The 27,954-nt window shown below is 43.5% G+C and overlaps 1 protein-coding gene across 1 annotated transcript; it reads right to left on the minus strand.

The window, feature by feature from the left end:
- Positions 1-395: 395 nt before the first annotated feature.
- Positions 396-27,906, minus strand: LOC128702744 (pupal cuticle protein 36-like). The gene is made up of 5 exons (XM_070101806.1): positions 27,875-27,906; positions 26,944-27,227; positions 3,208-3,374; positions 1,226-1,752; positions 396-1,113 (listed from the first exon to the last, which is right to left on the minus strand). The coding sequence occupies exons 1-5, from the start codon at positions 27,904-27,906 to the stop codon at positions 663-665; spliced, it is 1,461 nt and encodes a 486-aa protein (XP_069957907.1). The 3' UTR covers positions 396-662.
- Positions 27,907-27,954: the final 48 nt, after the last annotated feature.

Genomic DNA, 27,954 nt, shown 5'->3' on the forward strand with positions numbered 1-27,954 from the left:
AGCATACAACACAAAAACCACACAGCTGCTACTCAACACTCACTTAACAACTACCACACAGCTACAACTCACTGCTGTCAGCTTACCACCACAGTTACCATTCACTACTATCAGCTGACATCACAACCATGCCTCAACTATTACTCACTACTGAGAGCAGACATCAACCACCACACAAGTGTTAGTCAACATATCCATAAGAAAAGATGGAAAAAGGGTAATTTTGAGATGTAGAAATAGTCGATACAAAAATCATTTCTCAGTTTCCCCTGATAATTAAATTACACTTATAATTGATTAATATATATATTTTGGTATTATAACAAAATAATATGTTGAACACAGGTTATCTTCTTAATCACATTGACAAATGCAATTTTTTTTTTATTCTTGTAATGCAATTTTTCTAGAAATCAAGCCATTAGAATTTTATATATGGAAAAACGTATATTTAAAATAATTTTATTTTTATTAAATACATAACAAAAAAGTAATAAGCGTATTTAGTGTCATTGCACCGTCAAATAACAGACCAGATGTGGCAAGATTAGCAGACTTAGGGGCCCAAGAATGACAAAAACAGAACGAGGTAACAAGTGAGAAAATATGTAACGAATATCTATCGAGAATGATGGAGTCATTGGCATGATAAAGAGTAATGCTTATGGGGCACCGTAAGTTCTACTGGGAGCCACAGGAGCGCCACCACGGCGTGGGGTTCCGAAGCTACTAGGTGAACCACCGAAGCGATCAACAGGTGAAGCACCGAAGCCACCAGCAGGTGAAGCACCGAAGCCACCAGCAGGTGAAGCACCGAAGCCACCAGCAGGTGAAGCACCGAAGCCACCAGCAGGTGAACCACCGAAGCCACCAGCAGGTGAACCACCGAAGCCTCCAGCAGGCGCTCCAGTAAACTGAGGCGCAGAACTTGAAGCATCACTATATGATCCTCGTCCACCTGCGGCAGCTGCAGCGGCGTCTTCCTGGCGAGCCTTCTCGATCTGGGCGATAGCGTGGGCGGGGAGAGGTGGCAGAAGAGGAGACTCCACTCGGTAACCACCTTCATCTGCTATGAAGCTGAAAGCAGCGGGAGTTCCGTCGGGGAAAGTAAATCTGAAACACAATATTACAGTTAGATTCGTTATTAACCTAAGAAAATGTCATATATTTCGAGAGAAAACATCTTACACACTTATTCTGTGAAACACTGTTAAAGAATACTTACGTCCATCCTCCCTGAGCTGCCACAGCACCAGTTGGACCCTGAGGGGCGCCTTGCTCCTGACGACTGATGCCATCACCAGTTTCAAAGTTGAAATTGTAGTTTCCATACTCATCAGGTCCTTGACGGTCATCTACTAAGATGGGGACTACGGGACCTGTAGGAGTGTAACTTCCACTAAGAGAACTTCCACTGCCAGCTCCCCCGAAACCTACACCAGCTGAACTCCCGAAGGCTCCACCAGCAGGTCTTCCAAAGCCTCCCCCACCAGAACCTCCAAAGGCTCCACCAGATGATGCTCCGAATCTTCCTCCAGCTGACCCTTCAAATGCTCCACCAGCTGAGGTCCCAAAGCCACCTGCCGAACCTCTAACTGATGAAATACCAAAGCCTCCTCTGGATCCTGCAGTGAAGCCTCCACTTCCCCTGGCGGGTACTCCGTAAGATGTAGACGGACGCTTATCGGCTCCCACAACAACCAACAAAGTACAAAATACTACTTCCTGCAAGACGAGAAATGAATTACTTTCCTAAGTGTTCAAAAGTAAAGAAGTCATTTTGGTAACAGTTTTTCACAAATTTTTAGCCTCGCGAAATTTCTCTAAATTTAAACATGGTTTTTAATACGCTATAAAAATTACTGAAATGTGGCACTCTAGAGGGTGGCACTCTAAAAATCTCTGTCACTAGACCTTATGAGAATATAGAGGACTGGTACAGAGGTACAGAAATACCTTACCAGGATCATGTTGGCGTCAGAGAGAACGCAGAGTGAGTGGCGCATAACATGCGAGTCAACTCTTATATACCTGTCCAGACCATCACTATCAGAAAGGTGAAGGACACACGGAAAACAGTTCAGGTTAGTCTATCATCTCAAACGAGATCTTACACAACCCTGATATATCTTCAGTGTTTGAATATCAGTAAAAATCTGTTTTACAATTGGGTGGCTATTTGTGGTTGCAAGGATCGTGTGTATCTGTGTGTGTTCTATGTATAACATTCAAATGATGCAGTTTTCTTGGGAGATTTTTTTTTATTAACACATCGGCCGTTTCCCACCCAGGGAGGGTGACCCAAAAGAAGAAAAAACATTTTCATCATCATTCAGTCCATCACTGTTGCCAGAGGCGTACACCCTATACTTAAAACAAAAACTGCAACATATCAACACCTCTCCTTCAAAATACAGGCACTGTATTTCCCACCTCCTGGACTCAAGTCCGGCTAACCGGTTTCATGAATCTTTTCGTGAATGTTACTTTGTTCACACTCCAATAGCATGTCAAGTTATAAAAACATTTGCTTGCACACAAAACCTCCTTTATCCCCTCCCTCCAACCCTTCCTAGGACGACCCTTCTCCAGTCTTTCTTCGACAATAGCTTTATACACCCTCCAAGAAATTCTATTTTGATCTACTCTCTTGAAAAGTCCGAACCATCTCAACAACCGCTCCACAACCCTCTGGGTAATACTTTTACAATCTCCGCCCCTCCTTCTAATCTCCAAGCTACGTATTCTCTGCATAATATTCACACCATACATTGCCCTCAGACACGACATCACTGCCTTCTTGTTGCAACATTCACCACCCATGCTTCACACCCATATAAGAGCGTTAGTAACACTATACTCTCATATATTTTCCTCTTTGCTTTCTTGGATAACGTTCTTCTCCACAGACTCTTCAGTGCACCACTCACATTTTTTCACTCCTCGTCTGTTCTATGGTTACCCTCGTCTTTCATAGACCAATCTTTTGACAAGTCCACTCACAAATATCTGAAAACATTCACTTCCTCCATACTCTCTCCCTCCAGTCTGATATCCAGACTCACGAAATCGTAATGACACGATTGCTAACGCGACGGTCTGGAGTTTTGAGACTCTGATCGCGGGTTCTATCCCCGTTACCCAATTTTTTTATCATCACATTGCTCTTTCCTATATTTACTATTAATTTCCTTCTCTTACACATACCATCTCAAATTCGTTCACCAACTTCTGCAACTTCTCTTCAAAATCTCCCGAAAGCACAGTGTCATTAGCAAAGAGCAACTGTGACAACTCCCACTTTGTGTTTGATTCATCTTTTAATTCTATACCTCTTCCCAGCACCCCAGTATTCACTTCTGTTATAACCTTATCTATAAATATAATGAACAACTATGGTGACGTTGCGCATCTGTCGAAGGCAGACATTTACTGGAAAATTATCTCCCTCTCTCTTACATACTCTAACCTGAGCCTCACTATCCTCACAAAAATTCTTTACTGCTTTCAGTAACCTAGCACCTATTTCATACACTTGCAACGTCTGCCACATTGCTTCCCTATGCACCCTACCGTATGCCTTTTCCAAATCCATATATGCAATGAAAACCTATTTGCCCTTATATAAATACTGTTCACTTAAATGCTTCCCTGTAAATACTTGGTTTACAAATCCCCTTCCTGTCTGAAGCCTCCTTCCCTGTCTGAAGCCTCCTTCCCAGTCTGAAGCTTCCTCCTGCGATCCTGCTCTACGTCTTACTCTTAATTCTTTCAATAATAACTCTACCATACACTTTACCACGTATACTCAACAGGCTTAATTGTTGCACTCCCGTATGTCCCCTTTGCTTTTTCACAAAGAACTATGCACGCTCCTTGGGAATCCCTAGATGCCTTGCCCTCGCTCATTCATTTATTAAATAAATGCCCCAACCATTCCACACACACATCTGGCTCTTCCTCATTCTTACGAGATGTTATACCTCCCTGGCCAATGCAGGAAATCACAGCTTCCTTATATTCATCAACATTTACCAGTTCCTCAAAATTTTCCCTCTATTTTCCTGATACCTACAACTCTCCATCTAAAAACTCTCTTCTATTGTTAACCATGAAATCCATTCGTTCCCTAGGCTTTCTCAACTTATTAATTTCACCCCAAATAATTTTCTTATTCTCATCATTCCACCAATCGCTCCTCTTCCCACCCACACCCACCATCCAATATCCACAAACTTCTGATGCACGCTAATACTGCGTTCTTAAATCTACTCCACAACTCTTCAACCTCATGGCCTATACTACCACAGGACGGTAGTACCTCCCTGGGTGGTTGCTGTCTACCAACCTACTACCACAGGACGGTAGTACCTCCCTGGGTGGTTGCTGTCTACCAACCTACTACCACAGGACGGTAGTACCTCCCTGGGTGGTTGCTGTCTACCAACCTACAACAAGACGGTAGTACCTCCCTGGGTGGTTGCTGTCTACCAACCTACTACCACAGGACGGTAGTACCTCCCTGGGTGGTTGCTGTCTACCAACCTACTACCACAGGACGGTAGTACCTCCCTGGGTGGTTGCTGTCTACCAACCTACAACAAGACGGTAGTACCTCCCTGGGTGGTTGCTGTCTACCAACCTACTACCACAGGACGGTAGTACCTCCCTGGGTGGTTGCTGTCTACCAACCTACAACAAGACGGTAGTACCTCCCTGGGTGGTTGCTGTCTACCAACCTACTACCACAGGACGGTAGTACCTCCCTGGGTGGTTGCTGTCTACCAACCTACAACAAGACGGTAGTACCTCCCTGGGTGGTTGCTGTCTACCAACCTACTACCACAGGACGGTAGTACCTCCCTGGGTGGTTGCTGTCTACCAACCTACAACAAGACGGTAGTACCTCCCTGGGTGGTTGCTGTCTACCAACCTACAACAAGACGGTAGTACCTCCCTCGGTGGTTGCTGTCTACCAACCTTCTAATACTGGACGGTAGTACCTCCCCGGGTGGTTGCTGTCTACCAGCCTACTACCACAGGACGGTAGTACCTCCCTGGGTGGTTGCTGTCTACCAACCTACTACCACAGGACAGTAGTACCTTCCTGGGTGGTTGCTGTATACCAACTTACTACCACAGGATGGTAGTACCTCCCTGGGTGGTTGCTGTCTACCAACCTACTACCACAGGACGGTAGTACCTCCATGGGTGGTTGCTGTCTACCAACCTACTACCACAGGACGGTAATACCTCCCTGGGTGGTTGCTGTCTACCAGCCTACTACCACAGGATGGTAGTACCTCCCTGGGTGGTTGCTGTCTGCCAACCTACTACCACAGGGTGGTAGTACCTCCCTGGGTGGTTGCTGTCTACCAACCTACTACCACAGGACGGTAATACCTCCCTGGGTGGTTGCTGTCTACCAATTTGCTACCACAGGACGGTAGTACCTCCCTGGGTGGTTGCTGTCTACCAACCTACTACCACAGGACGGTAGTACCTCCCTGGGTGGTTGCTGTCTACCAACCTACAAGACGGTAGTACCTCCCTGGGTGGTTGCTGTCTACCAACCTACTACCACAGGACGGTAGTACCTCCCTGGGTGGTTGCTGTCTACCAACCTACAACAAGACGGTAGTACCTCCCTGGGTGGTTGCTGTCTACCAACCTACTACCACAGGACGGTAGTACCTCCCTGGGTGGTTGCTGTCTACCAACCTACAACAAGACGGTAGTACCTCCCTGGGTGGTTGCTGTCTACCAACCTACAACAAGACGGTAGTACCTCCCTCGGTGGTTGCTGTCTACCAACCTTCTAATACTGGACGGTAGTACCTCCCCGGGTGGTTGCTGTATACCAACTTACTACCACAGGACGGTAGTACCTCCCTGGGTGGTTGCTGTCTACCAACCTACTACCACAGGACAGTAGTACCTTCCTGGGTGGTTGCTGTATACCAACTTACTACCACAGGATGGTAGTACCTCCCTGGGTGGTTGCTGTCTACCAACCTACTACCACAGGACGGTAGTACCTCCATGGGTGGTTGCTGTCTACCAGCCTACTACCACAGGACCTTAGTACTTCCCTGGGTGGTTGTTGTCTACCAACCTACTACCACAGGACGGTAGTACCTCCCTGGGTGGTTGCTGTCTATCAGCCTACTACCAGAGGACGGTAGGACCTCCCTCGGTGGTTACTGTCTACCAACCTTCTAATACTGGACGGTAGTACCTCCCTGGGTGGTTGTCTACCAGCCTACTACCACAGAACGGTAGTACCTCCCTGGGTGGTTGCTGTCTACCAACCTACTACCACAGGACGGTAGTACCTCCCTGGGTGGTTGCTGTCTACCAACCTACTACCACAGGACGGTAGTACCTCCCTGGGTGGTTGCTGTCTACCAACCTACTACCACAGGACGGTAGTACCTCCCTGGGTAGTTGCTGTCTACCAACCTACTACCACAGGACGGTAGTACCTCCCTCGGTGGTTGCTGTCTACCAACCTACTACCACAGGACGGTAGTACATCCCTCGGTGGTTGCTGTGTACCAATCTTCTACCACAGGACGGTAGTTCCTCCCTCGGTGGTTGCTGTCTACCAACCTAGTACCACAGGACGGCAGTACCTCCCTCGGTGGTTGCTGTCTACCAACCTACTAACACAGGACGGTAGTACGTCCCTCGGTTGTTGCTGTCTACCAACCTACTACCACAGGACGGTAGTACATCAATCGGTGGTTGCTGTCTACCAATCTTCTACCACAGGACGGTAGTACCTCCCTCGGTGGTTGCTGTCTACCAACCTAGTACCACAGGACGGCAGTACCTCCCTCGGTGGTTCCTGTCTACCAGCCTAGTACCACAGGACGGTAGTACCTCCCTCGCTGTTTGCTGTCTACCAACCTACTACCACAGGACGGTAGTCCCTCCCTGGGTGGTTGCTGTCTACCAACCTACTACCACAGGATGGTAGTACCTCTTTGGGTGGTCGCTGTCTACCAGCCTACTACCACAGGTCGGTAGTACCTCCCTCGGTGGTTGCTGTCTACCAACCTACTTCCACAGGATGGTAGTACCTCCCTGGATCGTTGCTGCCTACCAACCTACTACCACAGAACGGTAGGACCTCCCTCGGTGGTTGCTGTCTACCAACCTACTACCACAAGATGGTAGTACCTCCATGGCTGGTTGCTGTCTACCAACCTACTACCCCAGGATGGTAGTACCTCCCTGGGAGGTTGCTGTCTACCAGCCTACTACCACAGGATGGTAGTACCTCCCTGGGTGGTTGCTGTCTGCCAACCTACTACCACAGGGTGGTAGTACCTCCCTGGGTGGTTGCTGTCTACCAACCTACTACCACAGGACGGTAATACCTCCCTGGGTGGTTGCTGTCTACCAATTTGCTACCACAGGACGGTAGTACCTCCCTGGGTGGTTGCTGTCTACCAACGTACTACCACAGGATGGTAGTACCTCCCTGGGTGGTTGCTGTCTACCAACCTACTACCACAGGACGGTAGTACCTCCATGGGTGGTTGCTCTCTACCAACCTACTACCACAGGGTGGTAGTACCTCCCTGAGTGGTTGCTGTCTACCAACCTACTACCACAGGACCATAATACCTCCCTGGGTGGTTGCTGTCTACCAATTTGCTACCACAGGACGGTAGTACCTCCCTGGTGGTTGCTGTCTACCAACCTACTACCACAGGATGGTAGTACCTCCCTATGTGGTTGCTGTCTACCAACCTACTACCACAGGACGGTAGTACCTCCCAGGGTGGTTGCTCTCTACCAACCTACTACCACAGGACGGTAGTACCTCCAAGGGTGGTTGCTCTCTACCAACCTACTACCACAGGACGGTAGTACCTCCCTGGGTGGTTGCTGTCTACCAACCTACTACCACAGGATGGTAGTACCTCCCTGGGTGGTTGCTGTCTACCAACCTTCTACCCCAGGACGGTAGTACCTCCCTGGGTGGTTGCTGTCTTCCAACCTACTACCACAGGACGGTAGTACCTCCCTGGGTGGTTGCTGTCTACCAACCTACTACCGCAGGACGGTAGTAACTCCCTGGGTGGTTGCTGTCTATCAACCTACTACCACAGGATGGTAGTACCCCCCTTGGTGGTTGCTGTCTACCAACCTACAACCACTTTACGGTAGTACCTCCCTGGGTGGTTGCTGGCTACCAACCTACTACCACAGGATGGTAGTACCTCCCTGGGATGTTGCTGTTTACCAACCTACTATCAAAGGATGGTATTACCTCCCTGTGTGGTTGCTGTCTACCAACCTACTGCCACGGGATGGTAGTACCTCCCTGGGTGGTTGCTGTCTACCTACCTTCTACCACTGGACAGTAATACCTCCCTGGGTGGTTGCTGTCTACCAACCTACTACCACAGGACGGTCGTACCTCCCTGGGTGGTTGCTGTCTACGAACCTACTACCACAGGACGGTAGTACCTTCCTGGGTGGTTGCTGTCTACCAAACTTCTACCACAGGACGGTAGTACCTCCCTGGGTGGTTGCTGTCTACCAACCTACTACCACAGGACGGTAGTACCTCCCTGGGTGGTTGCTGTCTATCAACCCACTACCACAGGACGGTAGTACTTCCCTGGGTGTCTGTCTACCAACCTACTACCACAGGGTGGTAGTACCTCCCTGGGATGTTGCTGTTTACCAACCTACTACCACAGGATGGTAGTACCTCCCTGGGTGGTTGCTGTCTACCAACCTTCTACCGCAGGACGGTAGTACCTCCCTGGGTGGTTGCTGTCTACCAACCTACTACCAAAGGATGGTAGTACCTCCCTGGGATGTTGCTGTTTACCAACCTACCACCACAGAATGGTAGTACCTCCCTGGGTGGTTGCTGTCTACCAACCTACTACCACAGGATGGTGGTACGTCCCTGGGTAGTTGCTGTCTACCAACCTTCTACCACAGGACGGTAGTACCTCCCTGGGTGGTTGCTGTCTACCAACCTACTACCACAGGACGGTAGTACCTCCCTGGGTAGTTGCTCTTTATGAACGTACTACCACTGGACGGTAGTACCTCCCTGGGTGGTTGCTGTCTACCAACCTACTGCCACAGGGCGGTAGTACCTCCCTGGGTGGTTGCTGTCTATCATCCTACTACGACAGGTCGGTAGTACCTCCGTGGGTGGTTGCTGTCTACCAACCTACTACCACAGAACGGTAGTACCTCCCTGGGATGTTGCTGTCTACCAACCTACTACCACAGGAAGGTAGTACCTCCCTGGGATGTTGCTGTCTACCAGCATACTGTCACAGGACGGTAGTACCTCCCTGGGGTGTTGCTGTCTACCAGCGTACTGTCACAGGACGGTATTATCTCCCTGGGATGTTGCTGTCTACCAGCGTACTGTCACAGGACGGTATTACCTCCCTGGGATGTTGCTGTCTACCAGCGTACTGTCAGAGGACGTTATTACCTCCCTTGGTGGTTGCTGTCTACCAGCCTACTACCACAGGACGGTAGTCCCTCCCTGGGTGGTTGCTGTCTATCACCCTACTACCTCAGGACGATATTACCTCCCTGGGATGTTGCTGTCTACCAGCGTACTGTCACAGGACGGTATTACCTCCCTGGGATGTTGCTGTCTACCAGCGTACTGTCAGAGGACGTTATTACCTCCCTCGGTGGTTGCTGTCTACCAGCCTACTACCACAGGACGGTAGTACCTCCCTGGGATGTTTCACTCTGCTTATTCTTCGGTATTGACAATTGCTTTTTAAGTCAAACTAGTAGGTTCGACTTTTTTGACGCGACACATTCATACATAGAAAGTCAGATATTCACACACATTTACGTACACACCCACACACACAGGTCAGGTGCTCTGAATCGACCCATTTTACGAAAAGGTGAGTACACACAGTTCTCAAACATTGTCGCCTAAATTCATAAGAACATAAGAAAGAAGGAACACTGCAGCAGGCCTACTGACCCATGCGGAGCAGGTCCATGTCCCCTCCCCCGCATTTGCCCAATGACCCACCCAGTCTGGTCACCTGTGCAATGATCATACCCCAGAGTGCAGAGGTGATAATTTCCTGGAACAAGCGCAACAGTCTCTCTTCCTTATAATACACACTTTTGCATGTCCTGCACCAAGTCTAAATAAATACTTCAGCAACGCTTCTAAAAGTTAACCTTCAGCGGGAGTGAGAAGCTAATTGCTGAATGAATGAATGAAGGGCTTGAACGGAAATATGCGGTAGAAAGCTGGAAATTTTCGCCATCTGAGGAAATAAGACATATGGTGTATGTGGAAGAACTTTTGAAAAAAAGCATTATTGGCACTGTGAAATATGTGGAACATCTCATGTATTATGTACAAAGCTTAATTCAGCCACGAGAAATGACCTAAAACAGGAAAGATGTTTCTGGTTTTGCCCCAGTGAGATGGAAAGCTGGTCAGGTATAAGAGAAGTACTAAGAAAGGTCTTAAGGAGCTTGCCATATATATATATATATATATATATATATATATATATATATATATATATATATATATATATATATATATATATATATATATATATATAAGAACGAAGGAACATTGCAGCAGGCCTACTGGCCCATGCGAGGTAGGTCCAAGTCTCCTACCGGCTTAAGCCAATGCACCCAACCTAGTCAGGTCAGGTCACATTGACTTAAGGGAGAAACACGGCAACCGACCTAGTAGCACAAGCTATCAGGTCCAACTCACACCCACACACATCCACTCATGTATTTATCCAACCTATATTTAAAGCTACACAACGTTCTGGCCTCTATGACTGTACTTGGGAGTTTGTTCCACTCATCCCTAACTCTATTACCAAACCAGTACTTTCCTATATCCTTCCTGAATCTGAATTTTTCCAACTTAAAACCATTGCTGCGAGTCCTGTCTAGGCTAGTTATTTTCAGCACACTATTTACATCCCCTTTATTTATTCCTGTCTTCCATTTATACACCTCAATCATATCCCCCCTAATTCTACGTCTTTCTAGAGAGTGCAGATTCAGAGTCCTTAGTCTATCCTCATAGGGAAGGTTTCTGATACATGGGATCAACTTTGTCATCCTCCTTTGTATGTTTTCCAGAGCATTAATATCCATTCTGTAATACGGTGACCAAAACTGTGCAGCATAATCTAAATGAGGCCTAACCAAGGATGTATAGAGTTGAAGAACAACCTGAGGACTCCTATTATTAATGATTCTTGATATGAAGCCAAGGATTCTATTAGCTTTATTGCGAACACTTATGCACTGTTGTCTTGGTTTCAGATTACTGCTAACCAGAACTCCTAAATCTTTTTCGCAATCCGTAATATTAAGATCTACATTATTTAGTTTATATGTGGCATGGTTATTGTCCTGTCCAACATTTAGAACTTTGCATTTGTCTATATTAAACTGCATCTGCCACTTCTCCGACCACTGCATCAGTCTATTCAAATCTTCCTGGAGTGCTCTAATGTCCTCGTCAGAATGAATTCGACGGCCTATTTTGGTGTCATCGGCAAACTTGCTGATGTCGCTCTTTATGCCCTCATCTATGTCGTTTATGTAGATTGTGAACAGCAGGGGCCCCAACACTGACCCCTGTGGAACACCGCTCGTGACGCTTCCCCACTCTGATTTCTCCCCATTTATGCAAACTCTCTGCTGCCTATTTGTCAACCATGCCTCTATCCAGGAAAAAAATTCTCCTCCTATTACATGTGCTTTAATTTTCCTCAATAGTCTCTGATGTGGGACCCTGTCAAAAGCCTTACTGAAGTCCATATACACAATATCATATTCATTACCATGATCTACCTCCTCAAATACCTTAGTGAAAAAAGATAATAAATTCGTAAGGCAGGAACGCCCCTTTGTAAAACCATGCTGAGATTCGTTGATTAATTTATGCTTTTCAAGGTGGCTACGAACTGCCTCGGTAATTATTGATTCCATAAATTTTCCCACTATGGAGGTTACGCTTATTGGTCTATAGTTCGAAGCTAAGGACCTGTCACCTGCTTTGAAAATAGGTATCACATTTGCCATTTTCCACTTATCTGGCACCATGCCAGTTTGTAGTGATATGTTGAAAAGATTAGCCAAAGGTTTGCTAAGCTCCTCTTTACATTCCTTTAGAACCCTTGCATACAGTTCATCGGGGCCTGGGGATTTGTTAGGTTTTAATTTATCTATTTGCCTAAGAACCATGTCACTTGTGACCCTAATAGTGCACAGTTTATTATCGCCCTGTTCTACATAATTTATCATTTCTGGAATATCGCTGGTATCCGCCTGTGTAAAAACTGAGAGGAAGTATGTGTTAAAAATTCTACACATTTCCTTATCACTGTCAGTGAGCTGACCCGAGGAACTTTTGAGTGGGCCTATCTTGTCCCTGATCTTACTTCTGCATACCTGAAAGAATCCTTTTGGGTTAGTCTTCGATTCTCTTGCAACTTTAACCTCATAATCTCTGTTTGCTTTTCTAATTCCCTTTTTTATTTCTCTCTAACTGAATATATCGATTTCTTAATTGCCCCTCTCCTCTTTTGATTTGCCTATATATGCCTCTCTTTTGGCCAATCAGATATTTTAATCTATTGTTCATCCATTTAGGATCATTTTTGTTTGATCTGATTTCCCTATTTGGAACATAATTTGACTGAGCAGCTAGAACTATGCCCTGGAAAGCGTCATATCGGCAACCATCACCACCTACCTAATCCTTAGTCAGGTCATTCCAGTTCAGCCCACCTAAGTAATTTTTCAGTCCTATGAAATCAGCCAAGCGAAAGTCAGGGACGGAGACTTGATTGCCATTATTAGGGGAATTCCATGATATATTAAAACTGAGTGATTTGTGATCACTTTCCCCAAGCTCATCATTAACCTCAAGATTATTAATTAGCGTTTCCCTACTGGCAAGAACCAAGTCAAGGAGGTTATTTCCCCTAGTTGGCTCTGTCACAAACTGTTTTAAAAAACAATCCTGGATCGTATCAAGAAAGTCACCTGACTCTAAATTTCCTGTCAAATTGCTCCAGTCAGTCTGTCTATAGTTGAAATCTCCCATTAGCACAACATTTTCGTATGTAGATGCCTTACGAATTTCATCCCATAGAAGTTTACTGCACTCCCTATCAAGATTTGGGGCCCTGTAAATCACACCCAAAATTAGTTTTTCTCGGCCCTCGAGAAGCTGTAACCAAACAGATTCAGTGGCTGACGCTTCTAATTTAATATCTTGTCTAACACAACAATTTAAATTGTCTCTGACATACATCGCTACTCCACCACCTTTCCTGTTGACCCTGTCAGTGTGGAATAATTTATAGCCTTGTATGTGACATTCAGAGGGCATCTCTCTATCTTTCAGATTGAGCCAGGTCTCTGTTATAGCAATAATATCTACGTTTCCTGCACTTGCAATTAATCTTAGCTCATCTATCTTATTTCTTGCACTCCTGCTATTAGTATAGTAAACCTTAAGGGAGCTAGTCCCTTGCTGCCCTCTGCTGTCCCCCTTTGTTTGCTGACCTGATCTATTGTCTTTATTTATAACTTCATGCTGAATGCCTTTTATACATTTACTGTTTCCAACCCTAGTGTTGCAACCTATCAGTTTAAAAGGCGTAGAATATATATATATATATATATATATATATATATATATATATATATATATATATATATATATATATATATATATATATATTGGAAACAAAAAGGTAGGGGATAAGGAGAGGGGGAAAATAAAGGTATGGACCAAGGAGCTCAAGAGTGAAGACCATCATTCAGGGCAAGTTAGAAAGACAAAAAAAAAAGGGGGGGGGGGTACACGACACTGAGGGAGGAAATCTATAGTAGGAAAACATGAAACAGAAAAAACGGAAATATGCTTAAATGAAAGAAAAGAGAATGCAGATCACGTGGCAGACCTCTGGAAGGAGTCAGACTCAGTAAATGTAGGCAGTCAGGACTTCTGCAAATATGCGAAAAGGGATATGCATATATGGAACAACATGCTGGAATAAACATAACAGAAAATGTGCAAACATGTTGAGAAAGGGAAAGTGCTACTTTGACAGAGTGGAGGCACTTCCATCTAGTGATGTGCAAAAGCTTCAACACAGTTTAGAGAATGTTATGACCTTAGCTGCCTAGACCACCACGCTACAGAGAAAGAAAAAAATGAACAGCAGTCTTTTTAACGCACAAAGAAAAACGATTGGACCCAAGAAAGAGGCCAAACGGGAAAATATGACAGAGGGGCACATACCTAACCAGGCATCCATCCATCAGGGTCGAATATACAACAGTCAAATGCACAGTCAATACTGGATAAATCCTACCAGGTAGTACATCACCAGTGGTACTAACTAAACACACAGCAAAACAAAGCATCCCAAATGGTAAATCCTGCTTCCTATTTGCAAATATTCTGGGTTTAAAATCAAATAAAAACGACAAAGTTAGTTATATTAGTGGGCAAATGCAATGGTTGGAGCATTGACAGACACACTCAAGGGATGTTTTGGACGGAGAAATAAAGACAGAAAACTGTAACATGCAGAGATGTGATAATATTAATATATCACAGGGAGGAGTAGGACTATGTGAAAGATACTTTCTCTTGCTCAGAATTGTTAATTCTACGAATGATACAATAGTAATTCTAGGTATTAAAGTTAAAAATACGAAATTGGTAATTATCCTAATATTTAAACCTCCGTCAGCAACTGCTGAGGAATTCACAGATCAGTTAAGGCAGGTAGATAGCTGTCTGGATAGGCTAGAAAATCCCACGCCAAATATTGTACTCTCTGGAGATTTAAATCTTGCGCAAGAACATAAGAAAGAAGGAACACTGCAACAGGCCTGCTGGCCTATGTGAGGCAAGTCCAATTCTCACACCGGCTTTAGCCACTGCTTTGACCTAGTGAGGTCAGACACGTCACTTAAGGGAGGAGCAGTGCATACGATCTAGTAGCACAAGCTAGTCAGGTCCATCTTACACCCACTCACACCCACTCGTATATTTATCTAACCTATTTTTAAAACTACACGTCTTAGCTTCTGTGACAGTACTCGGGAGTTTGTTCCACTCATCCACAACTCTGTTACCAAACTAATGCTTTCCTATATCCTTCTTGAATCTGAATTTTTCCAATTTAAAGCCATTGCTGCGAGTTCTGGCTATGTTAGATATTTTTAGCACGCTATTTGCATCTCCTTTATTAATTTCTCTTTTCCATTTATACACCTCTATCATATCTCCCTTAATTCTACGCCTTCTAGAGAGTGCAGATTCAGGGTCCTCAGTCTATCCTCATAGGGAAGATTTCTGATACATGGGATCAACTTTGTCATCCTCCTTTGTATGTTTTCCAGAGCATTTATATCCATTCTGTAATGTTGTGACCAAAACTGTGCAGCATAATCTAAATGAGGCCTAACCAAGGATATATAGAGTTGAAGAACAACCTGAGGACTCCTATTATTTATACTTCTTGCTATAAAGCCAAGGATTCTGTTTGCATTATTGCGAACACTTATGCACTGTTGTCTTGGTTTCAGATTACTGCTAACCAGAACTCCTAAATCTTTTTTGCAATCCGCAATATTAAGATCTACATTATTTAGTTATATGTGGCATGGTTATTTTCCTTTCCAATATTTAGAACTTTGCATTTGTCTATATTAAACTGCATCTGCCACTTCTCCGACCACTGCATCAGTCTATTCAAATCATCCTGGAGTGCTCTATTGTCCTCATTAGAATGAATTCGACGGCCTATTTTGGTGTCATCAGCAAATTTGCTTATGTCGATTTTTTATTCTCTAATCTATGTCGTTCATGTAGATTGTGAACAACAAGGGGCCCAACACTGACCCCTGTGGAGCACTGCTTGTGACGTGCCCAAATTCTGATTTCTTTCCATTAATACAAACTCTCTGCTGCCTATTTCAGCCATGCCTCTACCCAGGAAAAAATTTCCCCTCCTATTCCGCGTGCCTTAAGTTTCCTCAATAGCCTCTGATGTGGAACTCTATCGAAAGCCTTACTGAAGTCCATGTACACAATATCATATTCAATACCATGATCTACCTCCTCAAATACCTTAGTGAAGAAAGTTAGTAAATTTGTAAGACAGGAACGCCCCTTTGTAAAACCGTGCTGAGATTCATTAATCAATTTATGCCTTTCAAGATGGCTACGAATTGCTTCGGCAATTATTGATTCCATAAATTTACCAACTATGGAGGTAAGGCTTATTGGTCTATAGTTCGAAGCTAAAGACTTGTCACCTGCCTTGTAAATAGGTATTACATTTGCCATTTTTCACTTGTCTGGCACTGTGCCAGTTTGTAGCGATATACTGAAAAGATTAGCCAAAGGTATGTTAAGTTCCTCTTGACATTCCTTTAAAACCTTGCAAACAGTTCATCAGGACCTGGGGATTTGTTAGGTGTTAATTTCTCTATTAGTCTGAGGACCATGTCACTAATTACCCTAATCGTCCTGTTCTACATAATTTATTATTTCTGGAATTTCACTAGTATCTTCCTGAGTAAAACCTGAGAGGAAGTAGGTATTGAAAATTTCACACATTTCCTTACCACTGTCAGTGATCTGACCTGAGTTACTCTTAAGTGGGCCTATCTTGTCCCTAATGTTACTACTGTATACTTGAAAGAACCCTTTTGGGTTAGTCTTCGAATCCTTTGCGACTTTTGCCTCATAATACTTTTTTGCTTTTCTTATTCCCTTTTTTTTATTTCTCTCTTTAATTGAATATATTGATTTCTTAACTGCCCATCCCCTCTTGATACGCCTTTATATGCCTCTCTTTTGACCAATGAGATATTTTAATCTATTGTTTATCCATTTGGGATCATTTTTGTTGGATCTAATTTCCCTACTCGGAACAAAAGTTGCCTGGGCAGCCAGCACTATGCTCTGCAGTACGTCATACTGACAACCTACCAACCTGAGACATAGTTAGGTCGTCCCAGTTTAGCTCACCCAGGTAATTTCTCATATCCATGAAGTCGGCCAAGCGGAAATCTGGGACAGCAACTCGATTGCAGTTATCTGGGTAATTCCATGATATATTGAAACTGATTTGTGATCACTTTCCCCAAGCTCATCACTAACCTCAAGATTATTAACTAGTGATTCTTTGTTGGCAAGAACCAAGTCAAGCAGGTTTCCTCTAGTTGGTTCTGTCACAAACCGTTTTAAAAAGCAATCCAAAACCGTATCAAGAAAGTCACTAGACTCAAGATTTCCTGTCACATTGTTCCAGTCAATTTGTCTAAAGTTTAAATCTCCCATTAACACAACATTATACCAGAAATTACTCCCTGACTCAACAGACACATACCAGAGAACTAATGAGATTTTGTGAAAAGTACTCATAGAACCAATTGATACTTGATCCCATTAGAAATGAAAATACCCTATATTTGATATTCACAAACAACGAGGAACTAATCAGAGACATAAAAATTACAAAAGAAAATATGCCCTGACCACAACATCATAAAAGTACAAACGAGTATCAACTCATTATTAGGGAACTACAGCACCAGTCTACATGAAGGGATGTTCAGTAAGTTTGATTTCAACAGTCATAGAACCGACTTGGACAAAATAAATTAAGAACTATCAGACATATCCTGGGAAACAGACATGAGCACACTAAATCCTCACCAGTGCCTGAAGAAGATGAATACAGAAGCATACAACGTCTGTATTACAAACGTACCATTGAAGAAAAGATATATAGAAAGCATAGGAGATGGTACAAAAGAAATCGAGTAACCGAACTGCTTAAAAACAAACATGCAGCGACAGAGGAAAGACAGTCTTAGCCCAGAGATCACTGAACTGGAGCAAAAACTTCGAATGTCATACCAAACAGAAAAAGTACAAAGGGAACAAAGGGCCATACAGGATACTGCAAGAAATCCAAGCTAAGAACTAACTGTAGAATTGGATAATTGAAATGAGACTTTTATACAGACGATGAACAGGAAATGAGCTAAATTCTAAAAGAACAGTACGAGTCGATGTTCAGCAACCCACTAATTGACAGCAAGGCAGAAAATGCAGAAACATTTTTCACTCCACGAGAAGGCCGCGCAGACCAACTGACTGACATTAGTACTAGTCTCATAGATTTTGAGAACGGAATTGATAACATGCCCACTCACTCAGCACCTGGACCAGATTCATGGAATGCTCTGTTCATAAAAAAAAAATGCAAAGTACCACTAGCACTAGTCCTCAGTATTCGTTGGAGAAAGACTAGAACTAGGTAAAATACCGGAAACTTTCAAGAGTGCAGGTGGTAGAGAAATAACTAAAAATTACAGACCAGTAGCCCTAACTTCCCACATTATAAAAATCTTCGAAAGAGCGATAAAACGGCAGATTACAAATTTCATGGAACAGCACAACCCAAACCAGCATGATTTTAGAGAAGGCCGATCAGGCCTGTCACAGCTGCTGAACCATTATGACAGAATTACGGAGGCGTTGGAAGGCAAACAAAACGCAGATGTGATATACACAGACTTTTGCAAAGACGTTTGACAAATGCAACCATGGAGTGATAGCGCACAAAATGAGGGCCATGGGTATTACGGGGAAGGTAGGCAGAAAAGTTTTCGAGTTACTAACACACAGAACACAAAAAAATAGCAGCAAACAGAGTAAATCCAGCTTCAGCAAGGTAAAAAGCTCAGTTCCCCAAGGCATTGTCCTGGCACCTCTGCTGTTTCTCATCCACATAGCAGACATAGATAAAAACACCCTTCACAGTTTTGTATTATCATTGACAAATGACACTAAAACATGAAAATCACAATGGTAGAAGACACTAAAAAAAATACAGGAAGATATAAGCAGTGTTTTCCAGTGGGCAGTGCAGAATAACATGACGTTCAATGGTGATAAGTTCCAACCCCTTAGGTATAGAAACTATGAAGAACTCAAAAGGCACACTTTATACAAAACTCAAGCAGGAGGAAATGAACACGTGAAAGACTTGGAAATAACTATGGCAGCTGACCTTTCTTTCAAAGAACAAAATAAGACAAAGGTCACGACAGCCAGGAGAATGACCGGGTGGGGAAATAATGCCAATGTTGTCATTTTCAAATCGCTAGTGCTCCCTCATTTGAAATATTGCTCAGTGTTGACGACCTGGTAGTGCTGCTGTTGTCGTACAGAGTGATGGCTCTCTTAAAGAAATCGGAGCACGCATCAATGATTGGGCCTCTACCCTTCAGACAGAACTGTTTGCCATACTCCTTGCACTGAAATGCATCTATGTATCAAAGATTGACAGTTTAATTGTAACTGATTCTCTGTCATCCATAAATGCTCTCAACTCATTAAGCATAAATTGTGGTATGCTTGTGTCAGAAGCCAGACACAGGTATGGTAGGATTGTGGACAGTGGAGTCAGAGTGCACATGCTGTGGATTCCATCTCACATTGGTCTTCAGATGCATGATAGAACTGATAAATTGGCTAAGCTGTATGCTTTCAAAGAGGGAGTAGATTACAATCTTGGCTTGTCAGGTAGTAGTTTGAGAACAATAATACGAAAAGAACTTCAGCTGAATTTTATGGACTTAAGGCTCAGGGAGATTGACACCAGTGAGTCCATCTATCATCACTATCATGCAGGAGGAGAGTCATGTCTATGGTGCATCCAACAAAATAAGCAGACTCTTGGATGTCACTACTGCCTGGCTCCGGCTGGGTTACAAGTATCTTTGGCAGGTTAAATCACCACCACCAGATGTAGACCAAACGAAATGTAAACTTTGCCAGATGGACTATTGTCACACCTTGCGTCATTATGTACTGGAGTGTGTCACACCCTGCGTCATTATGTACTGGAGTGTGTCACACCCTGCGTCATTATGTACTGGAGTGTGTCACACCCTGCGTCATTATGTACTGGAGTGTGTCACACCCTGCGTCATTATGTACTGGAGTGTGTCACACCCTGCGTCATTATGTACTGGAGTGCGATAAAATTAATGAATTTAGAAACAACTCACTCAGAAGTGTTCAAGAAATGGCTAAGTATTTTATCCACAGTGGTATATTACAGACCATTCTGGAGAAATACCCTGACTTTGCTAGCTGTAAATAAAGCATTACCACATGTGTGCATGTGTGTGTGTGTGTGTGTGTGTGTGTGTGTGTGTGTGTGTGTGTGTGTGTGTGTGTGTGTGTATGAGTGTGTGCGTGTGTGTGTATGAGTTTGTGTATGTGTGTGTGTGTGTGTGTGTGTGTGTGTGTGTGTGTGTGTGTATGAATTTGTATGTGTGTGTGTGTGTGTGTGTGTGTGTGTGTGTGTGTGTGTGTGTGTGTGTGTGTGTGTGTGTGTGTGAGAGACTCAGCAATCAACATTTGCACCAATAACTCACTACAGTTGTGACCGGGTGTGGAAGTGTGAATTGCTCATTACTCTAAAATTTGTTCATGATTGCTGCCATGTATACACGTAAGTAACCATTCTTACAGTATTCATTACCTTTGTAACTTGTGAGTTCATTACCTTGTACCTAGTTCAGCCATCAAAACTTTGGAGCCCGGTCCCTGGACCCATTGTGTACCTCTGTAATCTGTAAACACCTTTGTAACTTGTCATGATTGTGACTAGACCTACCTGGAGTTCATTACCTTTGTAAATTTTGAGTTCATTACCTTTGTAAATTGTGAATTCATTACCTCTGTAACTTGCTCAGCTATCAAAACTTTGAGGCCCAGTCCCTGGACCCATTATGTACCTCTGTAATCTTTTGACTACCACCCACAGGATGGGTATGGGGTGCATAATAAACATATTAAACTAACTGTTGACGACCCTGTTCAAGTCAGGAGAAATATCAGAGCTTGAAAAATACAGAGATAGTTTACGCCTACACACGAAAATGGTATACAGTACCAACGGGTTGATAAGTAAGACACATGGGCAAGAGTTAGACATTTTTATTCCGAAACGTTTCGCCTACACAGTAGGCTTCTTCGGTCAAGTACAGAAGGGTCAGCATAAGCAGTAGAGATGTGAAGACGATGTAATCAGTCCATCACCTCTGAAGACGTAGTTTTGAGGTGGTCAGTCCCCCAGCCTGGACAAGAGTTTTGCTTCAAAGTCTGTAACAATGTGAAGTTGAAGATATAGTATGAAGATTTATATACCGTCAAAGGGTGAGGCGTAGCCCATTAGTAGAAGAATGTAATCATTGAGAGGTCAGGTCCCTCTCACATCCATCCCTTCTCACTTGTCAAAGGTGTTTTCTGTACCAAGATTCCGTTGTGTTGTAGTTTCTGACAGAGTGGATATGAAAATGGTATACGAGTTAGGTATCGTTATTCCGAAACGTTTCGCCTCATTAGATGAGAGGAGAAAGGAGATATGCATGATATATAATTGGAAAGCACTCGAGGGACTGGTCCCAAATCTACACACTGTCATAACATGCTGGGGCGAGAGGTATTGGAGGAAGTGCAAAATAAACTCTGTGAAAAGCAAGGGTTCGATGGGCACAATAAGGAAAAACTGTATAAACATACGTGGGCCCCAGATTATTTAACATCTTACCAGAAGATATCAGAAACACGGCTGGAACAAGTGTAGAAGCCTTCAAGAGAGAACTGGACAAGTATCTTCACCAGGTGCCAGATTAACCAGGCTGTGATGGATATGCAGTGCAGCGGACCTCCAGCAGCAATAGCCTAATTGACCAGGTTAGCACCAGATGAGCCTGGCCCATGGCCGGACTCCGGAAGTAGACTCTCGAAACTCATCAAACTTATATCAAAGGTATCATGGGTTTGGAAAGGCACAGTTAATTATGGTAGGCAATTAGCTTGCAACCAACAACCTTAGCGGATATCAGAAAAGCCAATACTGACGTTACTGTTGTGGACTGGGCAAGACCTCTGTTACTGTTAAGGGACGTGAGAAAGAGTAACTCGTAAAGCCAAGCTTTACACCATCGTCGCAAAACTGGTCTCTGCCTGGGATTTCATATACTCACATTGCTTCTTAACTTCCATTTGATACATGCACCTCTCTTTTTTTTTTTTTTTTTAGTATTAGAAACAGTACTAATAGTACCTGGGATATTTATAGAATAAAAAAATATACAATATACAACACATTCAAGGAAGTAAATAATGAAAATGATTGTTATAGGAATGCAGTTAGAAGCCTGAGTAGATCTATAACCCACTATGATAACATGAACGTAGATAAGTATGTTTATGGAGCAACGTGCAATGTGAACAGACTGACTGATGTTGTAGTGGCCAGGCTTAGGCTTGGTTACAAGTACTGACTGATGTTGTAGTAGCCAGGCTTAGGCTTGGTTACAAGTACTGACTGATGTTGTAGTAGCCAGGCTTAGGCTTGGTTACAAGTACTGACTGATGTTGTAGTGGCCAGGCTTAGGCTTGGTTACAAGTACTGACTGATGTTGTAGTAGCCAGGCTTAGGCTTGGTTACAAGTACTGACTGATGTTGTAGTAGCCAGGCTTAGGCTTGGTTACAAGTACTGACTGATGTTGTAGTAGCCAGGCTTAGGCTTGGTTACAAGTACTGACTGATGTTGTAGTGGCCAGGCTTAGGCTTGGTTACAAGTACTGACTGATGTTGTAGTAGCCAGGCTTAGGCTTGGTTACAAGTACTGACTGATGTTGTAGTGGCCAGGCTTAGACTTGGTTACAAGTACTTCTGGCAGTTTGGGAGACACACAGATGATGATCAAACTAAATGTAAATTATGTGATCAGGCATATGGTCACTGTCTTGAACACTATGTGCTTAATTGTCCACTTATTGAGGAATACAGAGACAGACAGTATAATAACCTATGTGACATGTCAAGATATCTTATTAATGAAAATAAGATACCTGTGTCCTCCACAGAGACTCCACGGGACATTTGATGAACTGGAATGATTTGATGAACTGGAATGTCGTGACGTGTACTTAGCAGTGGTGACGTGTACTTAGCTCAGTGGTGACGTGTACTTAGCTCAGTGGTGACGTGTACTTAGCTCTGTGAAGACCTGTTTGTGTGCTCTTGAGTGCTGACCTGTACTTAACTCTGTGAAGAAGTGTCTTGTTTGCTCCCGTGGACTGAACCAAGATGCCCTCCATCGAGCAACTTTACCAGCAACTTAAGGAAGAACTGAGGGCAGCGAAGATGGAGATACGGCGATTGACCGAGGAAAACAAGAGGATTCGTAGTAGTCCTCCTGTTTCGAGTCCTCAGGTCAAGAAGGGATCGTGGTCAGTGGTTGGACAGCAGGGGACGACGAAGTTGACGATCAAGAAGACGAATGGAAAGCCAGAAACGATGAAGAAGAAAGAGACTGCTGTGGAAACTCCCGTGGAAACCTCCAACGCATTCTCGGTGCTACCCGACGAATGTGAGTCTACTACTGGGATCATCACGACGAACGACAACAAGGAAGGTAAGAATATTGTTGTTGTTGGGGATAGCCAGGTTAGATACATGGATAGGGCATTCTGCTTGAAGGACAGGAGTAGGAGACAAAGGGTATGCTTTCCTGGGGCTGGGATGGAGGACATTGTTAGCCGGCTTGACAACATCATGAACGGTAATGGGATCAATCCTATTATTTGCCTCAGTGCTGGAGGCAATGATGTAGGCAAGCGTAGAAGTGAGGATTTAGTTAGAAAGTTCAGGACAGCTATAGACATGATTAGGAAGAAGGGGGGCGCCCTGTTATATGTGGCATTTTGCCAAGAAGAGGTGTTGGTAATGAATGGTTGTCCAGAGCAATTGGTATTAATTGTTGGCTGGATAAACACTGTAAGGATAATGCAGTACCATTCATTGACAACTGGGACAACTTCTAGGGCCAAAATGACATGTATGCCAGGGATGGGGTTCACTTATCCAGGGCAGGTGTGGGTTTTCTTGCTAACTCAGTTGAGGGGGTTGTTAGGACTTTAAACTAGGATTAGTTAGAGGTATGGGTTTAGAAATGATTAATAATGAGTATGGATATATTGACTTATGCTCTGATATTAAGAATCTTAATAGTAACTGTCATGTAGTAACTCTGGGTAATGATAATTTCAGAAATTGTGTAAAAACAAAGATGAATAGGAAAAATGTGCAGAAGAAAAAACATATGATGGTATTTTATGCTAACAGTCGAAGTGCAAGAAATAAAATTAATGAACTACGTTTGGTAGCATGTGCTGGGAACTTTGATATCATTGCATTAACTGAAACGTGGTATGATTTAAAGAGTCGGGATATGACTGTTGAGTGTAATATTCAGGGATTTAAGTTATTCAATGTGGATAGATGTAATGGGAAGGGGGGAGGAGTTGCATTGTATGTCCGAGAAAATATTAATTGTTGCATAAAAACAGGTATAAAAATAGATGGAGCAGTAACAGAGTCTGTTTGGCTAGAGGTCGTGGAGGGTCAAGAAAAACTAATTCTAGGTGTAATATACCGACCTCCAGGCTTGGATCACGATAGAGGGAGACTTCTTTGGGACGAAATTGTTAGGGCTTCTGGACACAGTAACGTAGTCATAGTAGGGGACTTTAACTTTAGCCAAATTGACTGGAATTCTTTGACAGGTAATCTAGAGTCCAGTGACTTCATGGAAACAGTTCAGGACTGTTTTTTGAAACAGAGTGTAACTGAACCTACCAGGGGTAATAATTTGCTGGACCTAGTCTTGTCAAATAAGGAAACACTAGTGAATAATCTGGAGATCACTGAAGAGCTTGGCGCAAGTGATCACAAATCCATCACCTTTAGCATTAATTGGGAATGCAAGAATAATGATAATACAGTAAAAATCCCCGATTTTCGTTCTGCCGATTATAATGGACTTAGGGAACATTTGTCTAATCTTGATTGGGGTTATCTAGCTAATGATTTTATTGACGATAATCATACTTATGAATATGAAGGGATCTGCTTTTATGATTGTTTTCTAAATAATGTACACAGTGCCCAGAATATATACATTCCCCAGAGAGAAATTAGGTCTAATAATAACGATCCCAAATGGGTTAACAGGAGGCTAAAGCATCTATTAGGGGAGAAAAGGGGAATTTATAGGCGCATCAGAAGAGGAGAGGTTAACCTTACTGACCAATATGTTCAGCTTAAAAGAGAAGTAAAAAAAGCGATTAGAAAGGCTAAACGTGACTATGAAATTAGAGTTGCTAATGAATCAAAGACTAATCCAAAGGGGTTCTTTCAAGTGTATAGGACGAAGGTGAAGGAAAAAGTAGGACCTCTGAAATCTGGGAATGGACAGCTGACGGATAATGAACTGGAAATGTGTTCCTTATTTAATGACTATTTTTTGTCAGTTTTTACACAGGAAGATGTAAATGAGATTCCAGTAATTAACAATTATTTAGTTCCTGATGAATTCAAGTTAACTAATATTACTGTCACGAGGGACATGGTTATTAAACAGATAGACAAACTGAAACAAAATAAGTCCCCGGGACCCGATGAGTTGTTTTCAAGGGTATTTAAGGAATGCAAGATGGAGCTTAGTCAGCCATTAACGAGTGTATTCAATACGTCCATCCTTACCAGTGTTGTGCCAGATATGTGGAAGATGGCTAATGTGGTTCCTATATTCAAATCAGGGGATAAGTCCACTCCTTCAAATTACCGTCCAATAAGCCTGACATCTATAGTGGGCAAGTTATTAGAATCAATTATAGCTGACATTATCAGAAGTCACCTTGAAGAGCATAACTTGATAAATGAATCTCAGCATGGATTCACGAGAGGTCGTTCCTGCCTGACAAACTTACTGAATCTGAATCTCCACGACTATGGTGCTCTTCGCACCTACTCCTAGGTTGAGGGACTGATTACCTCATCTTCTGTACATAGTTCTACTGTCTTCAAGTTATGTCCTAGAATTTGTATTGATAAAGCCACTGGATGGCGAAACGTCTACAATAAAGATACCCAGATGTTGCACATGTGTCTTAATCTCATCTTGTCGGTATTATATACCATTCGTACACAACTTGTCAGACACTGCAACATCATGGAATCTTAATTCTGAGGACATGTACATAACCTTCACGACTACGACAACTACTACTACAACTAACCCATCTCTTTGGGAAGGACCTACTTCCACTGGGGAATCCCGCCTACCAGTGAATTTGCCCTCGTCTGCTTCACCTGACGTTACTATATAAGCGCCAGGATCCTTTCTTCTGCTTCAGAATCTCCACGACTTTGGTGCTCTTCACACCTACTCCTAGGTTGAGGGACTGATTACCTCATCTTCTGCACATAGTTCTACTGTCAAGTTATGTCCTAGAATTTGTATTGATAAAGCCACTGGATGGCGAAACGTCTTCAATAAAGATACCCAGAAGTTGCACATGTGTCTTAATCTCATCTTGTCGGTATTATATACCATTCGTACACAACTTGTCGGTATTTATTACCAAGGTTTATACCAAGATACCAGATATACTAAGCAAATTTCCTAAATTTGCTTGTAACAGATAATTGAACTATAGATATGTAGATATAAATCCATATGTATTCCTGTTAACCCTTTGGGGCCTAGTTCCTAGGCCTTTTGTGTACCCACATGCTCTTGCGCTACAGTCCACAGGATGGATATGGGGAGCACAATAAACTAGCCACTTCGGTGGCAAAATCTAAATCTAATTAGTAAATCAAACAAATAATCCGCAAAAGTTAGGAAAATTATTGAAATATTCAACACAAGGACTTTCGTACCATGGATCACTTAAAACAGCATTAAATTATTATTAACAAAAGACTTCCTTAAAAGTTCTCTAAGATCCCTCACCAACAATGAGCACTGAAACACCCCCAAACCATGAGCGAGTCTGGGTGTTTGGTGGTCCCACAGGTGTAGCGTGGGTGGTCACTACCTCTGGGCAGTACACAAGTCCCCCACGGTTACAGGTGACGGTGAAGGTTGCTTCATCACTCCAAAGCACTTCAGACCACTGTTGAGAATTAAAGTGAAGATATTTCTTTGCATAATCCAGCCTACGTTTCTTCTGCGGCTTGGAGAGGATCTGTTTCTTAACCTGGTGGTGACTACTGTAGCCCAGTTCTGACACACGTCTGTTAACAGTTCTTACAGACACCTCTGAGAAAAGATGTGGGTTTTTTTCCTTCAGTTCTCTAGCAGTTGTCTTAAATGTACTGTCTAACTGCTTCTTAAACACAGTTAAGGTGTAGACAGATGTTTTCTTCAAGGGACCAGGACGAGGTTTGGCAGACGGTAACTCAACACCGCCACCAGCCTTGAAACGCTACATCCAGCTCCTCACTGAACACTCATACACTAACATTCTCCACTATTTCTTTCGTCTGGTGCCCAGCTTTGTGTAGCCCTATGATTTGATATAGTTTCAGGTGTTAAAGACTTCCTTTTACCCATAATCAAACATGTATAGCCCCAAAACCAAAGGGAACACCGGACAAAAGATGGGGCAGATGCGAGACAAAAGTGCAACACTTCCTCTGACCACGACAGCCACGTAACACTGAGGAGTCGCTGTGGAGTTTGGCGGCAGGCAGTGACGTCATGCTAATGGTTGCTGCTACCCGGCATAATGCATTGAAGAGAAAGACTCCCCCCCCCCTGTATGTTAGGACTTTGATTTTAGTCACGGCATTATGCTGGAGTGCTCACCCGTCATAATGCCGTGACTACGTACATCAGGGCCACGTAATCACGACCACATACATCACGACCACGTACTTACATCTGGGCCATGTACATCACAACCACGTTCATCACGACCACGTACAACACAGTCGCATATGTTCTTACCTAATTGTGGTT

This window comes from Cherax quadricarinatus, chromosome 79, assembly GCF_038502225.1.
Source record: "Cherax quadricarinatus isolate ZL_2023a chromosome 79, ASM3850222v1, whole genome shotgun sequence".
Lineage (NCBI taxonomy): Eukaryota > Metazoa > Arthropoda > Malacostraca > Decapoda > Parastacidae > Cherax > Cherax quadricarinatus.